Source organism: Clavispora lusitaniae (genome assembly GCF_014636115.1).
Source record: "Clavispora lusitaniae strain FDAARGOS_655 chromosome Unknown tig00000038_pilon, whole genome shotgun sequence".
Lineage (NCBI taxonomy): Eukaryota > Fungi > Ascomycota > Pichiomycetes > Serinales > Metschnikowiaceae > Clavispora > Clavispora lusitaniae.
In genome coordinates, this window is record NW_027093976.1 from 1,763,870 (window position 1) to 1,783,123 (window position 19,254).

The 19,254-nt window shown below is 47.8% G+C and overlaps 8 protein-coding genes across 8 annotated transcripts; 5 read left to right on the forward strand and 3 right to left on the reverse strand. All coding sequences in view use genetic code 12, as the record gives it.

Moving 5' to 3' along the window:
- Positions 1-26: 26 nt before the first annotated feature.
- On the reverse strand, positions 27-4,214 carry PGA63 (Pga63p; the record flags this gene model as incomplete). Its single annotated transcript, XM_002617929.2, has 1 exon — positions 27-4,214. One exon carries the CDS (start codon positions 4,212-4,214, stop codon positions 27-29), a length of 4,188 nt encoding a protein of 1,395 aa, XP_002617975.2.
- Positions 4,215-5,635: 1,421 nt separating this feature from the next.
- FOB63_001936 (uncharacterized protein) lies at positions 5,636-7,147 on the forward strand (the record flags this gene model as incomplete). Its single annotated transcript, XM_002617928.2, has 1 exon — positions 5,636-7,147. One exon carries the CDS (start codon positions 5,636-5,638, stop codon positions 7,145-7,147), a length of 1,512 nt encoding a protein of 503 aa, XP_002617974.2.
- Positions 7,148-7,905: 758 nt separating this feature from the next.
- Positions 7,906-10,761, forward strand: FOB63_001937 (CCR4-NOT core subunit; the record flags this gene model as incomplete). The annotated part of the gene is made up of 1 exon (XM_002617927.2): positions 7,906-10,761. The coding sequence occupies one exon, from the start codon at positions 7,906-7,908 to the stop codon at positions 10,759-10,761; it is 2,856 nt and encodes a 951-aa protein (XP_002617973.2).
- A 195-nt stretch (positions 10,762-10,956) lies between these two features.
- Positions 10,957-11,403, forward strand: MMD1 (isoleucine biosynthesis protein; the record flags this gene model as incomplete). Its single annotated transcript, XM_002617926.2, has 1 exon — positions 10,957-11,403. The coding sequence occupies one exon, from the start codon at positions 10,957-10,959 to the stop codon at positions 11,401-11,403; it is 447 nt and encodes a 148-aa protein (XP_002617972.1).
- Positions 11,404-12,261: 858 nt separating this feature from the next.
- Positions 12,262-12,867, forward strand: FOB63_001939 (60S ribosomal protein eL34; the record flags this gene model as incomplete). The annotated part of the gene is made up of 2 exons (XM_066102199.1): positions 12,262-12,298; positions 12,548-12,867. 2 exons carry the CDS (start codon positions 12,262-12,264, stop codon positions 12,865-12,867), a joined length of 357 nt encoding a protein of 118 aa, XP_065958493.1.
- A 2,024-nt stretch (positions 12,868-14,891) lies between these two features.
- On the reverse strand, positions 14,892-16,160 carry FOB63_001940 (uncharacterized protein; the record flags this gene model as incomplete). Its single annotated transcript, XM_002617924.2, has 1 exon — positions 14,892-16,160. One exon carries the CDS (start codon positions 16,158-16,160, stop codon positions 14,892-14,894), a length of 1,269 nt encoding a protein of 422 aa, XP_002617970.2.
- A 755-nt stretch (positions 16,161-16,915) lies between these two features.
- PCL7 (Pcl7p) lies at positions 16,916-18,556 on the reverse strand (the record flags this gene model as incomplete). Its single annotated transcript, XM_002617922.2, has 1 exon — positions 16,916-18,556. The coding sequence occupies one exon, from the start codon at positions 18,554-18,556 to the stop codon at positions 16,916-16,918; it is 1,641 nt and encodes a 546-aa protein (XP_002617968.2).
- A 120-nt stretch (positions 18,557-18,676) lies between these two features.
- On the forward strand, positions 18,677-18,883 carry FOB63_001942 (uncharacterized protein; the record flags this gene model as incomplete). The annotated part of the gene is made up of 1 exon (XM_066102200.1): positions 18,677-18,883. The coding sequence occupies one exon, from the start codon at positions 18,677-18,679 to the stop codon at positions 18,881-18,883; it is 207 nt and encodes a 68-aa protein (XP_065958494.1).
- Between the last annotated feature and the right edge of the window lie 371 nt (positions 18,884-19,254).

Genomic DNA, 19,254 nt, shown 5'->3' on the forward strand with positions numbered 1-19,254 from the left:
GCCGTTTTGATATATGGGGAATTTGATTAGACGTCGAATGCCTCTGCCATTGTGACTAAACGCTTCACGCCGGTGTGCCAGTCGCCAACCTCAGATCCATGTTGGGCGAGAATGTCATTACTGATTTCAGTTGCTTTAGCGTAGTCCTTCGCAGTTAAAGCCTCTACCACCATGTTCAATAAGTTCACGGCACCAGGCGACAAGCTGCGCTTGTTCAAAATATCAAACAAGATGTTGAGACGCTTATCCATGTCCGCAACATGCTTGCTATACTTAGCTGGTGCTGCAGGCTTGATGGACTCCATTATCCTGGTGAAGCCAACAAAAATGGGTTGGGATTCTGGGGGAATTTGCGAGCGGTCACCATGACTCACAGAAACCTTCCGAGAAGGAGGTTGACTTGGGTTAGGTGTCTGAACAGGTTGTGGCTGAGCCGGGGGCTGTCTCACAGGTGGTGCAGAAGGCTGTCTCATGGGAGGTGCTGAAGGCTGTCTCATTGGAGGTGCTGAAGGTTGTCTCACGGGAGGTGCGGAATGCTTTGGAGGGGCGGATGGGTGTCTCATTGGGGGAGCATGAGGCTGTGGCAGCGCCAACGCACCTGCTGGCGCCAAAGCACCAGTTGGGGCCAAAGCACCAGTTGGGGCCAAAACTCCCGTTGGAGCGACGGAACCAGTTGGACCTGACGCTGGTGGTGGTGGTGGTGCTGCTGCTGCTGCAGATTGTGGGGGAGCTACCAGTCCAGTTGGTGGGGCCGATTTGATTGGCGGTGCCAGAGGAGAATTTCTAGGTGGTGCCAGTTGCCCTGCACGGCTCAAACTGAGGTTAGAAGGTGTGCGAGAATGGCCAAGGTTATGCGCTGGGGGCGGTAAGACACCAAGAGGTGGAGTGCTCACAGCTGCCGGTGGTGCGTAAGGGTTTGGAGCAGGCTGCACAGCCGAATGAGCCGGACTAGCCGGTCCTGGAGCGAAATTGTTGCGTGGTGGAGGAGCATACGACAATTTAGGTGTAGCCACCCTTGGTGGAGGGGCGTATGGGTTGCGAGGTGCAGAGGACGCAGGAGGAGTTGCCATTGTTTGAGAAGGTGGAGTGTTCGCTGTAGGTGCATTATTGGCAGAAGGTGGCGGCGCATACTTCGAAGGTGGTTGCAGAGCAGCACGCGACTGAGCGGGCAGAACAGCAGACACCGAGCGCGACGCAGTACGTGACACCAGCTTGGGCGGTGGAGGCATCAAAGGAGATGCTTGCACTTTTGGAGCGACAGGAGGGGCAGGAGATGGAGGTGCGACCACAGGAGGAGCAGCGCGACGTGCAGCCTTCGGTTTGAATGCGTCAGGCAAGTCATTCCAGCCATCTGTCTCCACCTTGTAGCGTTGGGGCGCTGTTGTAGGTGGGGGTGGTACGGCTGATGTCGCTGTTGGAGTGAAGGGTGCTCCTGGAGTAAATGGAGCTGCTGGCGCAGCTGGGGTGTAGGCGTTATGTGTAGCCTTCGGTGGCACATAGCTGGAAGTAGCGTTAGCGGGTGTGAAGCCCGCAGTCGCATTACCAGGAGCAAATCCTGAGGTACCGTTGACAGGAGTGAAGCCTGACGTCGAATTTTCCGGTGTCAATCCAGGTGTAGGATTTACTGGCGCTGATCCCTTGTTGTCAGCGTTAGCTGGGGCATATGGATTAGACCTCAAGTTAGCTGGGACAGAACTTCTGCGAGTCTCCTGTGGGGCGGCATACCGTGCACGTGGTTTGCGGTGGGTCTGACTTTGAGCCGTGACAGGTTGAGTAAGTGGAACCAGTGGAGCTAGCGTCTGTCCAGTAGGAATGGTGGGGAGAGTAGGAGCATGCGACGATCTGCGCGTGTCAGGCGTGTATGATACTCGGCGTGCCGAATCTGCACCAGGTGTGCTGCGACGAGCACTAGGGTGAACTTGGCGCAGACCCGAAGCGCTCAGAGTAGCGTTGGTTGGATGGACATTCTTACCCATTGCTGTAGCAATCCTCTCTCTTTCAGCACGCAGAACTTCTTCAGGCAAAAGTTCCAAGAAGCGGCTCGCCACTTCAAAGTGGCCGCCGGCCGTAGACATGTTGGCAAACTCCATAACTGCCTTGCACACTGGAGCTGCAGCAGGACCTTCAAGTGGACCATTTATGTGCGAAAGACCACGATAAACAAAAAGCTTCTCAGCAAACAGACTCAACGCAGCGTAGCGTGCGTCGTACGCTGATGTCACGCTGGAGTCCGGTGAAGCCAAGAGTTGCTTTTCTAAAGCAGGCAATCCATCAAGCCAGAGCGATGCAGCCTTATCTACGGCCCCACCAACTAAGTAGCACGCAAGCGCATTCTCGCGTGCACCAGCAGAGTGCAGAGTAAAAAGACGGTCACCCAATTCAACCATTTTAGGGCCAAACTCATCATCAGCGCAGAAGGAAGTAATACCCAAAGCTATCTCACGCCAATCTGCAAGGTCTGCGTTGGTCACCATATCAATCACATCATGAGCAGATGCAGCATAAATCAAGCGAGCTGCAACATCTGAGGCGTTCTCGCGAAGAAAGTGGCTGCGCACCAAATCCTTGACATGTGGACCCTGGTCTAAAGCCAACGCAAATGCATGCTGGATTTTTCCTTCAGCTAAGCACATTTTCACCGCCTCCTCAAGCTTGTTTGCGAGAATGAGGCGTGCCAACCGTGCGTCAGCATCGGCAATGCGGAATTCGCCTGATGGCGCATAGCTTTGAGGTGTTGCAAGATGCGAGAAGAAGTCACCATCGCCCTCGATATCGGCTCCATTAGCCTTTTCTGATTCAGTGTTTGCGCCATTGGATTCCTGTACGCCATTGGATTTCTCACCATTAGCCTTTTCTTCATTGTCTTGAGCACTTTTGAAAAAGTTCTGTCTCTTTTCTGCCCATTGGCGCAAAAGCTCCCAGTCAGCAGCATCTGCCTGCTCTCTTTGAACAGTAAGAAGCGACTGAGGATCGTCTGTCAGTACAGCTTGGGTCAATTGCGTCACGTCAAGCGTTGCTTCAGCAAAAGTTTGCACTGATACTGTGCTGCGACCATTTTCTGTACGAACTGCCACAAGTTTGGAACCAAAACCAAATGTGGCCAGGCATGGCCGTTGCATCCAGCGTGGTGCCTGAATGACATCAAAGACCGGCCTGCTAGTGTCAGCTGCAGCGACACTCAGCCAAAAGTCTGTATCGTCGGTACGTACAGGCTCTGCTGGTGGCGTAGTGTCATGCAATGACTGTACCACAATCTTGCCGTCAAACAGGGCACATGCAAGCACATCGGGGGCATGGGGCGCAAACCGAGCCAAAAAGGTCCAGTTTGCAGCTGAGGCATACTCGCCAATTTTCACGCCAGTTTCTGGATTCCACAAGCGCGTTGTGTCCTTTCCACTCGCAAGAAGCAAACTTGGGTCTTGTGCGCACCAGTCGACAGACAATACGCCCTTTGCAGCAGGTAAAACGTGTGCGGGCTCCGAGGTATTGCGCAAGTCCCACACCAAGACGGCTGCGCACGAATCGCTCTGGCTAGCAGTCGCCAAGCGGGTCAGCTGCTGTGGATGCCAAGCCACGGCAGAAAAATCGGCGTGGCCCAGGCCCGAGTTGTATGACAAGTGCAAAACTTCACGCTTGGCTTTTAAGTCCCAGATACTTGTGTGGCCGCTGCTGGTGGAAGCCAAAATGTGGCTGACAGCCTTGTTCCATGCAAGAGAAGTCACATCGTCGGCAGGCGAAACAGCGCGGCCAGGCGAAAAGGGTTCGGCAAAAGTGCGGACGTCCCACACGTAGATCTCGCCGCGTGGGCCACCTGACGCCAAAACATGCGGCTGGTGTGCATTGAACTGCAAACAGCGCACGGCACCGGTGTGTTTTTCCAGTCGGTGGAGTAACGCAGCTGCCAAAGGCTGGCCCGCAACAAGTTTGGCCGCGTCCCAGAACTCGAGGGCACCCGATTCAAGTGCACCAACAATCACACCATGAGGGTGGCCGTCGCAAGGCCTCAGCCATGCCAAGGCATGAAACTTGGTGTCAAGCTGAGCAGAAAAAAGTGGTTTTCCCGCGTGCGGGCCGAAAATGTTCCAGATCTCAAGACTGGCCGCAGCAGAAAAGTCGAGGTCGACAGCGCCAGCAACAGACGCTGTGGCCAATAGCGGGAGAGCATCGTGACTCCACGCAAAGGTGGAAGTGCGCCCGATCTCTTGGATCTTCATGGAAAATGGGGTGAAGAGAAAAGAGGAGGTCGGGGAGGTTGGTTAGGTTAGGGTCGTTGCGCTTGGAATTGTGCTTTGTGGCTCTATTCTGCAGTGTCCGGGTTGGCTTTTTTCGGTTTTTTGCCGGATATTTTGGTACTTGCCGCTTTCTTTTCTGTGCTGGTTCGGCACTTTTCAGTGGGTCAAGTAAGCGCTAGTGGTGTTTCGTGGTTTTTCGGTGGTTGATTTTGGCCAACGCACTGGACTGCAGGTAGTCTAACCGTCGTTTTGGGTCACCGTAGCCACTAGTGATAAAAGCGACTCGACACGAAAGTGAGCCAATAGCTCTTTCGCTTGGTGTTCCATAGCTTCACATTCTGGTTTGCCTCTTCTTCGACCTTAGTATTATGGCAAAAGCAGCATCTGGTGTCCTTTCTGATATTTAGGTGCAGTACTTGCTTCTGGACCGACACATTTCGCTGGTGGAGTCGCGTAATAAAAATGGACAATAAAGAGGCATGCGTACCCAAGTCTAAGTTTTCCAATAACTCTTTTTTGTTCTTTTTACTTTGCTGTGCATTCTAGTTGAATAGGATCTTCCTATGTTTTACCTACATTATATGTATTTCATCCACTTTTCCATTACCATCGTGTTCCCGTAGAATCTTAGGCGCGGGTTTATTTATACCCGGATAACTGAGGCAGAACGCCAAATATCAACGAGATATGACATTGTGCACAAATGTAAAGAACCGAGCAAACATTCAAGTGTGAGTTTTTCACGGCACTTAATTTCGTGGAGAAGACCATTCAATATATTTTTTTCGTTCGTATGGTAAATATTTGTCCGTAAACTGAGTTTTGCGCAGAAACCATTACTTGGACCGTAAATTACGAACTGGTGCGTCTTTTACACCTTAAAGATCTTCCAACCAATATAATTTTCGAAGATCAAACAATCAATTTCAATGGTTGAACTTAAGAAAAAAAGATTTCCTATATGGAAACGATTCCGGAAATTGGCCTTCTTCAGTAAAAATTTCGTGCCTCAGCAGTGCAAATGTCAGTCTACCTTTATTAGCATTACTACACCTTCGGAAGTTGCTCAGGCGTTTTGCATGACACAGAAATTATTCCGTTATCTTTACGTTGATGCTGCCGAGTATTAATGATCGTCTATGGTTATTGTAACCCTTAATGCATTCACAAAAGCATTGCCATGTTTTGATTACTTTTACTACTACAGTATATCGCAGAGTAAACCCTTTAGCGCATAACATCGGAGACTCATGATGATAGCGTCTGCAAAAAAAGCACACTACAACAGACTTGACGAATTGAGTGATGTTTTTCGCTCGTCTCTATAGTTTATATAGTTGGACTGCTATAAAAAAAAAATATAGAAAGTTTTGTTTATTCCTGAGTATGCTCCTCTTTCTCCTATGAGGTCCATTGCGCGCGCCTCACTACTACTACATCTTCTTATGCCTAAAAGACTTCGAACGATCCTTCGCTTTGTCAAACCTCTGCTTCGGGCTTATGTTCTCGCCTACCTCTATATAGTTGTTCCCAAGATAGTCGCAATTGTTGCGCAGCTGGCTCGAAAACATGAATATGACCAACTATTGCCGCGAGTTATCGCTGTGATGCGAAGGGCTTTAGGGCGAGACAAGTTTCCTGCGCTCGCTGGGCGTCTTCTTCTCTTCATGAATGTGATGGAGGCAGCACACTCACAAGCGTTTGGAAACAATGGACTTGCGCTGCGCTACGGCAAACTCAAGATTGCCAATAGTGCATACGCTAACTCAACTTTGGACTCCCTGAGACTTACAGCCACAACAAGGGAAACTGCAAAGCACGCTATCCTGAACACGTCGAAAGTTGCTAAATCGCGCGCTGCTAAAAGCCCCTTGGCCCCTGGACTTCATAATTCGCAAACGTCTGCGCGTTCCCTGTCTCTGTGGCCCGTGTTTGCTGCAGCTTTGGCAGCCTCGCTCTGCGCGATGAGACCGTACCAAAAAGCGCGCGCCGGGCGCGGGTCGCTCGACTTGACACTCTTGGTGGCGACGCGCGCGGCTGATACGCTTTTGGCGCGTGCGCTCCGAGGCTGCAAAGCGGCTTCTGTCGCCGACCCTGCTCTATTTGCAGCCCTGTCGTTTTTCATCATGTATGCATGGTTTTACCACCCGGAGCGCCTACCACACTCGTACCGCTCGTGGATCACTCGCGCCGCTGATATGGACATCGAACTACTAACTCTTTTACGCCACATGCGCACCGGCCGCGCGGTGTATGGTCGAGAAGGACCTGAGGCACATGTACTTGATGACTATTGCCGCCGCTATGGCCAGGACCCAGTACGTGGCCTGACGGCGAAAAACGTTCCCGTTGACTGCGAGGTGGTACACGCCTTCCGCACCCGCAGCTGCGAGGTTCATGCATTGTATCGTTTCTGGCGCGGCTTTGTTTTCGCGCTCAAGCTTTATGGCGGCATAAATGCTGTCATGTTCGTCGCTACAATGCGCCGCCGCCCCACTTGGCGCGCCCTCATGCACGCCGCATCTCTGGCGGTGCGACTGTCATGTTTCTTGGGCCTGTTCATTGCGCTCTGCTGGTACGGTGTGTGTTTGGCGCGGCGCCGGGTACTTCCAAAGTTGTTACCAAATGTTCATCCGCAATATTGGGATCGTACGCCGTGTGTGATGAGCGGTTCGCTCCTCTGCGGGCTCAGCTGTCTAGTTGAAACGCCGACGCGGCGGCGTGAATTGGCATTGTTTGTGGCGCCTCGCGCTTTGGGCACCCTAGTACTGCCCGAGCCAACACCAGCTCTGTTGCGTACGGAGAGACTTATTTTTGCTGTCAGCATGGCTGCATTGGTGACTTGCTCGAGACGAGACCCGGATCTGGTGCGGGGTTTTTTCGGTCGTGGTCTTGCTGCAGTGTTTGCGCGGTGATCATACTAAGTTTTGAGATGCGTTTGCTCAAACAGAACGCCATGTTCGAATAGGCACGCTTGGTGACTCTCCCACTGTTTGTCTCAAAAAAAAAAAAAAAAAAAAGAAGCCAACTCTTCAATGCTGAGATATCATCTCTTTTTATCTGAAGTCCAAACTGGCGTTCGATCACACCACGTTAGAGTTTAATCGAGACGGAGACTTACAGTGAGAGTGGCGGCCGGCCGCCAAAAGAAAAATCGTCCCATCAACTTACAATGTTACGAACTAATTTTTTGATACAACTAATACAATACTTACGCATTTATGCATCGTCTCAATTTTCGCGCCATTGATGTGGGTTTTCAAAGAACGTTAATTGTGTAGAGGTGAGTGAGAGCAGTAGACGAAATCTCGTAACCAAAAAACTAGCTAGTTTCTAGTGGTCGCTTTAGCTTTAGAATGTTTGGCTAAGTTGTATAAAAGCATATTTTGTCGTATTGTACAATTTTGTTTGACATTTTTTGAGACAGAAGAGGAAAGACAGGAAGAGACAGACAAAGATGCGAATGAGGCTATCTCAACTTAGCCAACATTTTCATTGAAATACTTTATTTTCATTTGATCGACTTTGTTTGTTTTAAAAAAATTAACTTAGTACAATTCCCTCATCTCTTCTAGCTTCAGGCCCAAGCTCGGTTTAGAGGTACCCTCTTTCTACACACACCAAAATCGTGTTTCAAGCTCGCGCTTTTCGCTTTGGCTTAAAACACAATGCAATGTTAGATGACACAGACGACGATGACAATACATTAGACATTCTGGCTCTGGTTCTGGCTTCGGTGTCCAACGAACACACAATACTATACAGAGCATGCCATCTTCGAAATAACAGAACGCTTGAACTTATATTCTATGTGGTCGCTGGACTTTGCGACCCGCTGACCCAGCCTGGAGAAACCGATGAGATGGTCTTGAGTATTGACTGTTTGGCAGACTTGGTAATGGCCTTATCATACAGAGTGCTTCTAGCTGAAGAAAGTGGGAAGAAGGAAGCCAAGAATTCCAAAAATGCACATGCAAATAATGCAAACGATATTAACGATGCTAAAGATCTTGACGATTTCAAAGACTCCAACGACCGTGACGACGCGAAACGTGTCAACGGCAACCTGGTTAAAGATGCAAGTGAACCAGCTGAAGCGAAAGTCGCCTCTGATGGACCAGCTGACGAAGCGGTCAGCGATCAAAATCCAAAAGTTGAATCCAACACAAATGATTCAAGTACCACTATAGACCTAACCCCCACACACGACCAGAGCGCAGCCGTGGCGCTGCTTCGCTTTACGCTATCGCTTAGGCTCTTTGAGATTCTCGAGGCGGCGCAAAAAGTGCTTCGTGCAGATGATGAGCTTCGTGTGCGCTACCTCCAGAACGATAAAGAGCAGCTTGACGAGTTGAGCTCTTTTTGGCTTCCGCAGGTCGGCGATAGTGATGCGAAAATCCTCTATTACATGTGCAGCGTCATAATCTTTGTCTTGTACAAGCTTTTTCCCAGCAAACCTTACAATGTGGCTTTGAACCCGTACACAGATTACTTTCTCCGCTTATGGAAAACGCACACGAGCATAGTTGCATTGGCATTGGAAATGGACCGGGAGTTGGAAGAGGAAGCATGGTCTGTCCAAGGAGAGTACTTTGACACACCAGAAAATGTCAAGCGAGCGCTTCTTGGGCTGAGCGCCATTCGTACAGTTTTAGCATATGTTCTCAACCAGGCACTGCCGCCGGTCCATGATGACAATGGACAGAAGAAAAATAGGGAACACGACTTGAAAAACCTCCCCATGCTTGATTTTTTCCATCCTCTTTCGCGTACAGCGCGTCATTGCGGCGCTTTGGTTGCCGACGAAAGATTATGCATGGTCGTTCTGCTTATACTTGGGTCCAGGCAACTGTATTCTGTCCAACTGGAACAGGAGGTGACATTCCCCCTCTTCGATGTTGAAGATTACAACTTTCGCCGAAACGCCCGGCAGTCATTTTTGGGCGCTGCTGGTGACCTAATTGTAGATACTTATCACGGCGACCAGTTCGATGAGGACATCAAATACGTATTTGGATACTACGATTCCGATGAGGAAAGTGAGGCGGCGCTGGAAATGGAAGACGTGGCAATGGCACTTCGCACAAAGAATGGGATAGAGTTTGACGATAATGGCCGTGATTGGCGAGATTGTGTCAGAGGGGAAAACGTCGAGTTTACCGAAGAATTCTTGGAGCTTGATGCGCGGTATAATGCTCTCGTGGAGAAAAGCAGCTCTAACGATTTCATTGGCACGTGGGACGACGTGAAGAAAGCGTTGGAGTTTTTGGAACAGCTAGATATGGAAAACTCAGCAACTTTCCTAGAGAAAATGGGGCAGGTCTACGCCAACACGATTGCCAAGGCTATCAAAGACGAGGACACAGAAACTGACTGCGACATAAACCCAGATAAGCTCTACAAATTCTTTGTCTCGCCTGCACCAGCCATGTTTCTAGACGGAACACACCAGCGGAAAACATATCTTATTCAACTTCGAAGGGTAACCAATTTCGAACTTGTGCTTGTCAACAACCCTACGATCGCATTTTCCATGCTTGATGAGCTTTTTATGTGTCCTGGCCTTCGACGTTCTCTTATCTGGTACTTGACGCATGGAATCAATCTCCACATGTCACTCATCAATTACATATACGAGTTGGCTGTTGGGCTTCGTGGAAACAATCCAGACAGACCATCGAACCTTCGCTTCTCACGAAAAGGGGAACTGTTGGTATTGTCCCCAATCGAGCGGCTGATGCTATTGCATGAGTTCTTTATGAGTGCGAGTTGTTGGCTATTCCAAGGGGAATTCGACAGCTCTACGGAACTCCCTGAACTGCGGGCAAAAAAGTTGGTGAGCTACATGTGTTTGATGATTCTGATGCTCATAAGCCGTAAAGTCATTGTCTTTGATCGGTCTGACGCAGATTTTTTTGAAGACTATTCGCAAGACCTTCAGGTTCTCTTATTCCCTTGGATAGGCAAAGTTCCTGAGGCACGGGAGTTGTTCTTTTCCATTAAGAAGCAAATGTATCCAAGCGAACCGGCGCAAATTGAAAATCTGACCGAACCAGCAGAACGCCCAAATAATATCTATGAGGCCTTGGAGGACTTGGAAAAACTTTCGGATAAAGAAATTTACAAGTACGCAGTCACTGACAAGGCCATGGATGTTTTCACGGATTTTGCTCGCCGCATCTTTTACCATATTTGTAAACAGCACAACATAACCATCAACGAAAGCGACTTCAATGTTACAACCCTGGCAAACGACGACTTTGCACTCTTTTTGGCAAACTACAACCAATTGGCTCGATGCAATCATTTTGTGCTTCTTCTTTTCGATCTTCTCAGACCAGAAGTCATTGGAGATCGACCAGGGAGAGAAGAGGAAGAGGACGAAGGAGAAGAGGACACGAGGGATCATGTTGTCGATTCGGAATTCAATGATGAGTTTCTCAACGGAGAAGGCCAATTCCAAGAAAGGATAAGCGTGGAGAAGAAGAAAAAGACGAAAAAGAAAAAGAGTAAGAAGAAGAAGAAGTAAAGGAAATTGTTTCGAATGCTGATAGAATACTCATGAGATGACAAGAGGAAGTTTTGATGTTCTTTAGTACGCCAATGAAGCTCGTTGTCTCGAAAGAGTCATAATGTTGAGATTCCCTTTAAGCGCATACATGCACCCGTGCCGCTCGGTCTTGCTCACAGCTTTCCTATCGTGGACTAATTTGAATCCAGGCTAATGTTTTCCCGTGCTACTGCTGTTTTCAAAATGTCCCAAAGAACTCTCATTACCCCAGTCAAGACTGCTGCTGCTCCACCACCTGCTGCTTCTTACTCACAGGCGATCAAGGTCAATGGCTTTATCTATGTTTCCGGCCAAATTCCGTACACCCCGGAAAACAAGCCATTATCGGAAAACCCAACGATTGCTGAACAAGCCGAACAAGTGATCCAGAATGTTTCCAACATTTTGGAGGCTTCTAACTCCTCGTTGAACCACATTGTCAAGGCCAACATTTTCTTGACCGACATGAAGAAGCAATTTGGTGAGTTCAACGGTGTGTACGCCAAATACTTCAACGAACACAAGCCAGCTAGATCCTGTGTTGCAGTCAAGGAATTGCCATTGGGCGTGGACTTAGAGATGGAGGTTGTTGCTGTTGAAAAAGACTCGAACAGATTGTGATAAAGTCACTTGTCTAGCAGAATAGAAAGCTTCTTTCATTTGCAAAAAACAAGTAGGACATGTAGACATTGTGGATCAATGGACACTTTAACAGTACAAAGTAACATGAGTCTCGTCGGATGAAGCTTGCGGAGAATACTCTCTGTAGCCGATGACTATAATATCCAAAGATCAATTTGGTATCAGCAAGTCAACCATTTCATGATTGAACAATAGCCAAAAACTGAAGCTGAAAAGCCATGTGTAACTTTCATGTTTTTGAGAGCATGATGTATCGGTAATTGAATAGTAGATTGCATATCTCCTCTTTCTGATGACCGTACGGATAGTTAGTATGTGCGGGATATGATTAGATACTTTTCTAGTAGGCGGATCAGCGTCTCCTTCATCGCTGTTGTAGCTAAAAGTCTAATTTCGCAGTCATCTGTGACTTCAATATATTACAAAGAATAATGTCCCTTTCAGGTTGTACAACCGTGCCACCTACTTTGTGCTTTCACACAATCTCTCCTCCATTTTTTCTGTCCGCATAATATAGAAATTAGTTTTCTACTGATCTTACCACAAACACTTGGCCAATATGGCCCAATACCTTCTTATTTCTAACCCGCTTGTGTAGTATTTCCATCTGGACCTGCAATAACTGCTTTATCACCCTAAGCGTCATGAACCATAATCAATGTAATATGGTGTTGTATAGGGCTCGCGCCCTAACTAAACGATTGACATCACATGATCATGATCCTGCCTCCATCGCTACTATTTCCTGCATGCACATCGCTCGCACCGGGCCTCTCGAAAAATTCTCTCTTGGTGTATTCAATATTGAAGTTTCGCCTAATCCGCTTGAATACCACAATGGCTCAACGTGTTACTTACAGAAGACAAACTCCATGTATGTTTTTCGGCTCTCCTAGGAATATTGTTATGACAAAAGAAAATGTTGAAGCAGCTTAACGAGGGCGTTTTTTCGTCAGCGAGACAAATCAAGATATGACATCCATCCAACGTCGTTCCATCCGTCAGTTTCATCATTCGGAACACATTATCGCCAGCTTTCCAAAAGTTTTTTTTGTCTCGTTTGTCTATGTTATCTGCTTCTATTTTTTTGTCATCCCCACTTGAATATATACTAACAAACCAGACAACACCAGATCCAACAAGATCAAGGTCGTCAAGACCCCAGGTGGAAAGTTGGTTGCCCAACACGTCAAGAAGCAAGCTTCTAAGGTCAAGTGTGGTGACTGTGGCAGCCAATTGCCAGGTATCTCTTCTTTGAGACCAAGACAATACGCTCAAGTTTCCAAGACCCACAAGACCGTGCAAAGAGCTTACGGCGGTTCTAGATGTGCCAACTGTGTCAAGGAGAGAATTGTCAGAGCCTTCTTGATTGAGGAACAAAAGATTGTCAAGAGAGTGTTGAAGGACCAGCAAGAGAAGGAGAAGAAGGCTGCTAAGAACTAAGCTGCCCTGTTGTACTTTATCACTTATTGCTAATACACATATTTGTATACTTGGATGTAGTCGAAGGGGAACTAGTACTGTAGGAGTAGAGGCAGGATCTATGAAGGATTATCAACAATTGTCAAAGTCAAGACAAAACCATCATACAATCCGAATGTGTTCTAATGCCTCATTGTCTAGGTGCAAAGACCTTGACTTGTGATCATTTCGTTGTTTTTGAAGGTTTCGATAACCTTACTGAGAACATGTATTCGAGAATTAAAGCTGTTTGATGGAGGAACATAATACCAAGAAATCAGCACTCTCAATATCTTTATCTCTGCTCGATGCGATTTCAGATTTGATTTGGATGTCGCCTAGAGATATTCGATTCCAGCTACTGAACTAGAAAACACTTGTAACTTTGCACATGAAGGGCAATCTTCAGGTACAGAAAACTTTCTCATGCGCCTGAGGCTAGGCAATTCATATGCTGAGTCAAAATCTTTCTTTGCATTGTTTACATTTCGTACCACTTTACTGCGATGACATATACGTCTAAATTGTCTTTAATGCTAACAAATCATCGTCCGCCTTCCTTGGACCACCTAAAGTAAAGTTCCACATACAACTTCCGTGAATAGAAACATTGTGTCAAACATGTTTCATTCGTAATCTTCAAGACGAACTTTCATCATGACGACTCCATTAAGACGAGCTTTCATAAAAAAAAGGAATACATATGTTTGGGTTGCTTGTCATTGTTCAATATACCAATGGCATGCATTATCGCGCATATGCCAAGAAGGAGGCCCAACGTTATTTCGCCGTGTTGATGTGAAAGCTTGCTCCTCCTTCTTTCATGTTTTCGCTATCCTCGAAAATATAAAGAGACCCATTAGTATCTGCTAGCATCTGTATCTGCCAGCATCGTACGAGTATCTTTACCTATCTTCTTCACATGAAGAAGGCTCTTTTTTTGTTTCTTTTGCGCGCTTTCAAGCTTCCCATCTCTATCTATTCATGGTGTTGTTTGTGCCATTTGCCAGTGCTAATGTATCTTTGACCAGGTTTTCGTTTATGCGTTCTTCTCTAAACGCATTGGCACTTTAAACGTATTGTCCGCAAAGCATATTATCAACATCGGAAGGCGGCTCCCGCTGATATCACCTGCTAGATAAGTCATTTGTCTCACCACCCATGTCATCATCAATGTACAGGATATTTATCTGGTTGAAACAAAACAAGCAAAAAACACACCTAACCAAGTCCTGCGATGATGCTGAAAATCATCCCATAGAATTGCAATACCAGCACCTAAGTGAAAATGTGTCCACACAGTTCGGAACTAATTAAACCCAAAGGGGAAATCAAACAGCGGAAGGGTCCAGGAGATAAGCCTCTCCTCCGGGCGGCACGGGTGTATGGCTCCCCTGCAGCCGTTCCACATGCATCATCTGCATCCCCGTATCTGCACCGGATATAAAGGCATGTGGTTTTTCCGCCCGGGCTATGGCTAATTAAGCAAAAATAGAGATGGACACCAGCCGCTTAAACCAACTTCTTTCGAATATTTACATTCCGCCTGCAGCATCTTGCGCCAAAAAAGAGGTGCCCAACTACCACCCTTGTCTTATAGTACAAGATTCGCAGACGGATGTCAACAAGGTCAAACCATGCGGATGTGCAGATCAGTATTGTGTGAAGAACGCTCCTAGTTGGATTCCTCGTCTGTAGACGAGACTAATCTCTAAGCGAGATATATGCAACTGTGCTTGGAATGCTACTTTTGCTGACAAGAGTAATGATGTAATTCTGGGGCTATATAATTAATGACGGAGGAATACATGGATCGATAGCGTGCACGATGTCTTTGTAGTCCCAGGCTCGTAGTTCATGCGACGGGCAGCTTACTGGCTTGCAGATTGACCGTTTCGACTCACGTACACCATTGTTGCCACACAGCAAATAAGAAAAATAGATTTCCCATGCGACAGTGAAATAATCACATGAAGCACGGACGTGGGACGAGATCAGGTAAATCTTTAGTGCCACAGGCTGCCACCAGAAATGGTACTTTCGACTCCGTCGCCTTCCTCGAGGTCGCCGTTGACAGCCTCTTCCTTGTATTTCTCCAGTTCGCTCACTTCCTTTTGTAGCGCATGGAGTTGTGATCTTGGGCCCCACATAACATATGGGTGGAACAATATAAAAATGAAACAGGAAAATGCAACTTGCAACGCGTCGAGCGACATCAAAAATGCTTCGTGAGTGATGACATATCCACGCCATCCTCCAGCCAACTCAACCAAACGGTAGATACAACGGATGTAGATGCAAACCGTGGACGCAAAAACGGCCAAAGGCACGTAGCTAAACGCCTGGCGTTGACGTACGCTTTCGAACCCACGGATGTAATGAGCATCCAATTCCGGACGCAATTGGCGACCCCTTTTGGTGTCAAAAAATAAGCCAATCAAGGTTCCGAAGGAAAAGCGTATATCCGGTGAGCAGCGGAAGTACGACTTGAACACAAACTCGAAAAACACCAATAAGAAGAAAGACATAGAGACGACCTGGAATGCAATACCTGCCACCATGACGTGGGTTCCGGGAGCCGTATCGTCCGCTTGTGATACAGCATCAGCTGCCATAGCACCACCAACCGCTTGCACAATCAATGAAATCAAGTCACATGAAACGAAAATGTAGGAAAACCATTTGGGGCGAAGAGTTGAATAACCTGGCCCATGTAGTACCAACATTTTTCCTAATATATAGTAAACTCCAGCCATTAGAAATGCGGGCGCTATAGTAAGAACAATAAATTGAACGAGGAAAGGGTTCTGCTCGCTCTCGTGGTTGACGGAAAGAGAACGCGCCAAGTAACCACCAAAACATAATCCAGTGCCAATGACAAATGTAGTACCAAAGTACCAGTATCGTGAAAAGATAGTCAAACCAAAATGGAAGACGAGAAGGAAACCAAAAACGCCAGTAAACAACGCGTTCGGCCAAAGAGTCAACCATTCTGTGTACTGGTTCTGCTCCCATTCCAACCCTGCCAAGTCCAATGCGGCGCTACGCAAAGCAGCTGACGCAGAAGCTTTGGCGCTACTTGCAGTAGCTGTAGCCAAAACGCTCTCAGCACTGATGGCGTTAAGAGACGCGGAGGCACCTCTCAAGTATTGCGAATATGTGTAAACCGGCCCATTCTTGTGAGCAGTAGCCAAGATACTACTGGCTGAGGACAAGGTATGGAGTAACCCCGTCACGTGCGTGGGATTGATTGATGTGGAATTCACGGAAATCATCAGCGGATAGCAGAAATATGATTTACTATTCTTTGAAAAACAGGGCAGACATGGAGACTTAAAACCACCTGCGGAAACCACGGAGCACGGAAATAACAGAAAACCACTGATGCACCTACTATAATATGCAGAACAACCGGCTGAGAAAGTGCGTATTCTGGGTGGGGATTAGCTATTGTCCTGCACTGTAGCACACCAAATTGCCGCATTGAAGTGCGATTGATGCCCGATGTTTGCGAATCCGGAGATAATCTGTCATTGTTTCCCACGATAACTGATCCGTCCGGAGAATTAGCCGGTTCCGTAAAATAGAGACAAAAACAAGGCTGAGCATCTTTGATTGAACTCACATGTCTTGGCATGGTTTGGCCAGTATCTTGAACGTGTCAACAGCACCGGAGATACCTAATGTTTAAGAAAAAACAATGTCTCTGGGTATTTGCTTTGCATGCCCCTCTTGACCAAAGAAATTCTAAAGTAATCGATACGGAACATTTCACAAGGTAATACCTGATGCCGGGCACCATGAAGGATATTGCACTCTATGCCAGCGTGCGATGGACTGTGGGCCTGTGACGCCTGTATCGGACTGTGGATGAAAACGTGAAGCGAACGCGGCTTTCGAAATTGCGAGAAATGAGATTGCCCAAAATGGAAATGTCATCAGCCTCACCGCGTACTTTCTTGTATTGCATCTCAAGATTGATCTAATCCATCAACCCCATCCTTACTTCAGGCAAGAACAACTTTGGTTTTTAGTTAACGTCTTTTTCATCTTTTGATCCAACAAGCTCGCTCGTGAGCTGCTCTCGTTTCCAGAACTTGAGCAAGAGATCACCATAGTTTTGAAGGTCTTCGACGGAAATCATGAGCTTGAAGTCCAACAGTAACAAAAATTGCAATTCCAAGTAGTTGAGCTCTTCTAGAGGAAGTCCGCCAACCTTTGCGTAACGAAGGTTTTTGTAGAAAATGTCGCTGAAAAATTTGGAACTGACAGTGATTCCCAGAATGATGAGCCTGTGGATATTATATGAGTCCATTACAAATAACTGTTCAGTATCGCCTTCCTTCTTCTCGGCCTTCAAATTGTTCACACGCTTGGCTATCCGATCGAAGTACACCAAAAGGGAAAGAAAGACTTCGTTCGTTACTGGGCAGTACTTGAGCACACGTGTAAGATATGCATGGAGCGTGATTCCGGGCACGTTTGTGCCGTGGAACGCAAGTACATTCGCCAAGTACCGGTTCTTTAACTCGTCTTCTTCCTCTCCTGGCGAATCATCGTCCGAAAGGTCTTCGTCCACATGTTCGATCGTTGTAGATACTCCGCCCGAAGAGACGCCGTCAGTGAAAGATACGCGGCGCTCACGCTCTCGTTTGAGGCGCTTACGCTCCTTCAACTTCTGCCTAACGGCGATGGTGTTTTCGAAGTGATTAGGATGGAGTTTGTCGTTTGCCTCGATGATCTTGGATAAGAGACATGCAAGCATGGTGATGAGATCGTTCACAGGAAAGTCCACAATATTTAAATGTTGTTCGTATGCTTCCCCATTGGGGAGCGACGCAAGGTACTCGCGATACGTCATGTAATGGTCTGCAGAGACGCCCGGAGCATCTGTAGGAGGCTGTATGGGAGCGGGTTGGATTGGAGCAGACTGAACTAAAGGATGAGGAGCAGGCTGGCCAGTTATTCTATCAGACATGGAGTCTCTCTCTCTTCCTGGGTCGGGGAGCCTTTCGGGAAATCGTTCTGGGAACCTTTCAGTTCTCTCGCGGGCGTCTGCTCTATCGCTGAAACTATGCCGCGTGTACAGCAGTGGCGGCGTGTGCACAGAAACAGACAATGTTGCTGTTGGGGCGCCGGGTAGGAAGCCTGGACCGTGTGCCAGGTGGTACGATGGCGTGCACGAGTAGTTGGATGTGTACGAGGAAGACACGGCCGTTGGGGTGTTGCGGCCAAGCGGGATGTAGTTGCCGCCAGGGGTGAACAGGTGGCTGCCAAAGACATGGGCTGCAGGCAGCAGCAGTGGCTGGTACGCTGGAGGCTGGCCCACAAGCTCCTCTGGTCCTGACGGAGCCTCCTGGCGCTTAGATCCAATCAAGGTTTTGGTCAAGTTCGACACGTGACGCGGCGGGAAGAGCGCCGGCGGCGCTGTGTGTGTTTGGGCCTGTGCTTGGTTCTGCAACAGGTGGTGCGTCTGTGTATGTGTTTGTGTATACGATTGTGGTGTTGCTTGAGCGCCCATATCTGTCGGGCCTTGGGAAAAGGGATTCTGGTATGGCGGATTGGACAGGGGAAACGGCGGGTTTCCATTGACAAACAGTGTATTGGCAGCAGGGTATTGTGGGTTTCCTCCAGGGTATTGGCCGCCTGGACCCTCGGAAAACTGGTTCATCAGCAAAGTCTGGAGTTAGTATGGGAAACAATGGAGGAGAGTGCCTATTGCGGCGAGAAAAAGGAAAGCAATGATTGACATACGGGTCGGAGAGCAAAGTGATGTCAAGCGGGCTCGGGAATGGCTGCAGCTAAGGGAATGCTGCTCTGCGACAGGGGAAACGCAGCAACGACTTTTGTTGAACAAGAAAGTGTCTCGTTCCCGTTGTGGAAACGGAACATCACCACGGGTGGTGCACGCGTGGTGCACGGGTGTCGCAGAGGATCGCTTAAGCAATTGCCCGAGGAAGAGATATTGGAGGGGAAATTTTGCAAGGGGAAAGCATAAGGGCTGAAGACGGGGCTTTTCGGTTTGCAACTGTGGCTTTGGCCCGGCTTTCTGTTGTTCGTTTGGCTATTCTTGGGCCACGGGCGCCTTGGTGGAACTGGTAGTGTATGTCGTTTAGTTTAGATGCGTGTGTGCAGGCTGATTAGCGTTGAGCGTACCTCAATTGACTCTGGCCTAATTTAGAAATCACCTTGTGCGGTAGAAGTGCAATCGAAAATGACTTGGAATTCGACAGCATGAAAGTACGTTTGGATTGGATTCAACCTGCTTGAAAATTAATGGATGGATTGGATGTCCAAGAGTGGGGAAGACGGATGGGCCACTTTTGTTTGATCTAGTATATCATCGAAATCAAGTATTGATGAGGTTTT